This window comes from Triticum aestivum, chromosome 4B, assembly GCF_018294505.1.
Source record: "Triticum aestivum cultivar Chinese Spring chromosome 4B, IWGSC CS RefSeq v2.1, whole genome shotgun sequence".
In the NCBI taxonomy this organism is placed as follows: Eukaryota; Viridiplantae; Streptophyta; class Magnoliopsida; order Poales; family Poaceae; genus Triticum; species Triticum aestivum.
Genome location: NC_057804.1, coordinates 608,351,158 through 608,355,170, shown reverse-complemented (window position 1 = coordinate 608,355,170; position 4,013 = coordinate 608,351,158). Strand labels below are relative to the sequence as shown.

Sequence of the window (4,013 nt, the reverse complement as noted above, 5' to 3'; positions counted from 1 at the left end):
GTCGGATTGCACACGCGCATGTACTGTACTGCACTGTACTGATGTGTTCTCCCGTGCGTTTCTGCAGCAAGGGAGCAGGGCGAGCTCGTCGGCCTGCGGCAGCGCCGATGTGCTGGAGGCCCTCGGTGTCAACATCGAGTTGGGACCCGAGGTACTGCCTGATTGGCCTTATGATTGCTCTTTTTCCTCTGTATACCGTACTTGCTTTTCTTGTGCCTGATATCTTAATAGCCTCTACAGTATGTGTGCATCGATTTCTAGTAGTACTAGCGAATGCAAATCATACCGCAAGGGGTGCCCCCTGCTACTGGAGATAGATTATGACTTGTCCGATGAAACAGCCGTTGGTCAAACATCACTGGATTGTATTCCTTGAGAAGTAATCAGACTATCAGAGGCACCTTTAGGGAACTTTTCTATATGCTTTGACTTTTCTATATGTTTTTTTTAGGGAGTATATATCGATGGCTTTGAGATGGCTGCATAGATCTGGGCCTTTGACTCTCATCTTTATTTTGGAATTCTTATTGATTGGTAAAGAAGGAACAGGCTCACAGTTGACTGTTGGTTTCCACCAATCAAATCATGTAAATCAGCATTCAAAGTTACTCACACAATTGGTCTAACTGGGCAAAAACTGAGGTTGCATGGTGCTACATACTTCTCTTAACCAATCAAAATACTCAATGGCACCCACATTTGTGTCACATAAACTACATACTATGGAGTTGATTGTTGGTCACGACTTTTTTTTGGTTTGCAATATTTAGTCCAGATCTGGTAGTTTTGTGCATTATATAGTTGCATAGTTGACCAGCGCACAGGTTATTTGCTTATAATATTTATTCTTTCAGTCATGCATGGAATGGTAGCTGTCCTTGAACTTCTAACTCTCACATTATATTTCAGTGCTGTGTGTGCATCTTAAGAAAACCTGGTGGTTAATTTTCGTTATTTCCTTTCCTGTTGCCAGGGTATTAAGCGGTGTGTCAATGAGGTGGGTGTTGGATTCATGATGTCTGCAAATTACCATCCGGCAATGAAAATTGTCAGACCTGTGAGGAAGAAGCTGAAGATAAAGACAGTTTTCAATATCCTTGGTCCTCTGTTGAATCCAGCAAGGGTGCCCTACGCTGTTATTGGTGTTTACCATGAGAACATAGTAAGTATCCTGTACTCATCTTTTATTTTCTTGTAGTAACTAGTTTTACCAAAGGGTAAAAGCAACCATAGCATGTTCTATCTTCTATGTACACCATTTTTTTTAAATCAGCGACTCCACATAATTCCATGGTCATCATCCCGGGTTGCTATGAACTTTGTACTTGAGTATGTATACAGTTGTTTTTTAAGCTAATAATACTTACTTACTTACTTACGAAGCCTTTTATCCCAAACAAGTTGGGGTAGGCTAGATATGAAACCCTTTCACGAGGACTTCCCAGGAGGTCACCCATCCTAGTACTACTCTCGCCCAAATGGGTTTCATACCCAAAAGACTGGCTAGTTTTTACGTTGGCTCGCCAAGCCTATCACAACCCTTAGATATGAAACCCTTTCACGAGGACTTCCTAGGAGGTCACCCATCCTAGTACTATTCTCGCTCAAATGGGTTTCATACCTATGGGACTGGCTAGTTTTTACGTTGGCTCGCCAAGCCTATCACAACCCTCCTCCTTTACCCGGGCTTGGGACCGGCTATGCCTAGAAGACATAGGCGGAGTTTTAAGCTAATAATACATGCTGCAATTATAATATTATTAGATAAACAAATAAACACAACCAGTAGTCTTCTGTTGTAGAGTTGTTAACCGAGTTTGCCTTCAAATAGGTGATTCTTCCTTTCCAATTTCTAGTTAATTCTGCTGTTAACAAACATTACTGATACAGTGTAACAGTGATACTAAACAAGCAAATAGTAGGTAGGAAAGCGCTTCAGAAGGCATAGAGATAGTCCTGTTACAAGCTCTCTATGAGTTGTTGTCATTACATGTAATACTCTGCTCTAATGCATAGAACTGTTTTGTTGACAGGTTAGCAAGATGGCTAAAGCAGCCCAGAAATTTGGAATGCAGAGAGCATTGGTTGTCCATTCAAAGGGTTTGGACGAAATAAGCCCACTTGGTATGAACACATACTTAATACTAGTGTACCCATGTCGCTCTACTATTATTGGCACTGGAGAAATTAACTTGGAACCTTTTTGACCAACTGATATATTTTGCATCTAACTGAAGTTCTTTGTAAAATTTGCAGGGCCTGGATATATCCTTGATGTGACTCCAGGAAAGATTGAAAAAATGCTCTTTGATCCATGTAAGAGTTTTTCTCAGAACTTATTAAAAAAAAGAAGATTAATTACTTGGACGTGCTTTCTGTTAACTTCTGAAATATGCAGTGATGGCGTTATTAAGAGGGACTTTGATCTCATTTGTTTTTCATTTTATTACAATCCAGTGGATTTTGGCATTCCTCGCTGCACATTACTAGATCTTAAAGGAGGCGATCCCGCGTTCAACGCAAAAGTTCTCCAGGATGTTCTCGCTGGACAAAGAGGCCCAATCGCAGATGCTCTTGTAAGTTGATCCTTACTCCTCTCTCTCATTTTAGTTACACTGTACCTTGCATACTTCCTGAAGAAAATTGACTGCATCTTGCTCGTTGAACCTACTGAATCTGCATTAGTCGGCCCATCTTGCACATTAAGGAGTTTACTCAGCATCCTGTAAAAATTATGTTACCCAGCACTGATCTGGTGTGCCGTGACGAACCTTTTGTTTCTCTGATGAAGAACTCTTTTCGTGAAGCATACATGTCATTTGGAAAGCAGTTCTTGTATCATGTGTCAAACTTGAATCGTTTTCTGCTTTGCCCCATAGGTTCTGAACGCCGCGGCCTCCCTCCTTGTTAGCGGCAAAGTGAAAACTCTGCAAGAGGGTGTTGCGCTAGCACAGGAGACGCAGCGCTCCGGAGTGGCCATCAACACGCTCGAGTCATGGATTAAGGTTTCCAATGTAAGTAAGCATGCCCATTTGTTCACTTCTAGTATTATGAAATATCAGTTGCACAGGCGTGTGTGTTTGATCAGCTAGATGCAGAGAGCATGACGCTTTCCAAAACCTTGTTATTGTTTGACACAGAGCTGCTGAGACTGAGGTTGATTGGCAAGCAGCGGGAGCTCCGTAATAAGACGCGAGGAATGGTGTTAAATAAAGGAAGGATTCTTGTAGTCCGTCCGTTCTTCGTCATGTCCCTTTCTGTCTGTTCTTCTTGTTCCCTTTGTCACAAGCGTACGTAGTAGATGCCGTCTGGTCTGGTTTGATTTGTTGTTCATCTAGCAATGCTGCGGAGTAGGGAAAATCTGATATGGGCGAGATTGTAAGGTTGTGGCCGGAACGGGCGCTGCTTATCTTGTTGGCTGAGGTGGAGGGGACGCCATTTTGATCTCGGTTTGTTGCGTTGCGTCGTTGGATCTGGAAAGAAATATCTGGATCATGTCGCTGCTGATCCAGAGGATAGATTGATCATTTGTCTAGTCGCAACGTGACAAAGAGATAATCTGCAGTCATGTGATCCTGCCCATGGAGGCTAGCGTCTATCTTCTATCTAGTGTATCTTATAGACACACCAATCTCACTTCTCAAGTTAAGTGCATCGCGTGTGAGGTATGTACAGCACCGCGGACGTGCAGAGCAGGGTGAGCGGCCTGACTTCCGCCACGGCAGCGCCCACTCTCTCCCCGACCACCAACACGATATTTGACTCTGTTAGCCTACTTAGCAGCGCACTGGTAATTGGTAAACAAAACAAGCATGATGAAACTGCTGGTTTCTTCGACGCCATACATTCTAGAGAACATAGCGTAGATGGCGCGTCTTGTCTGGTTTCTTCATGCAGCAGTGCTGCGGTGTGAGCAAATCCCTGTCCCAGTGACAGGGTTAGACTCTAGCTGTAACCATCTCAGCCCTTCCCATGAAACTTAACTCCTCGGACTCAAAGCACTCAAAATTTAA

General features: G+C 43.1%; 1 protein-coding gene across 1 annotated transcript in view; it reads left to right on the top strand.

Annotated features, from left to right (window-relative positions):
* LOC123093544 (anthranilate phosphoribosyltransferase, chloroplastic) overlaps nucleotides 1-3,568 on the top strand; it is a 5,067-nt gene extending 1,499 nt beyond the window's left edge. The window contains exons 4-10 of the mRNA XM_044515528.1: nucleotides 68-151; nucleotides 974-1,162; nucleotides 2,034-2,124; nucleotides 2,257-2,316; nucleotides 2,458-2,576; nucleotides 2,880-3,014; nucleotides 3,141-3,568. Of these exons, the coding sequence (XP_044371463.1) occupies nucleotides 68-151; nucleotides 974-1,162; nucleotides 2,034-2,124; nucleotides 2,257-2,316; nucleotides 2,458-2,576; nucleotides 2,880-3,014; nucleotides 3,141-3,149 (687 nt within the window). The 3' untranslated portion in view covers nucleotides 3,150-3,568. The remainder of the gene's footprint in view (nucleotides 1-67; nucleotides 152-973; nucleotides 1,163-2,033; nucleotides 2,125-2,256; nucleotides 2,317-2,457; nucleotides 2,577-2,879; nucleotides 3,015-3,140) is intronic.
* The last annotated feature ends 445 nt before the right edge of the window (nucleotides 3,569-4,013 follow it).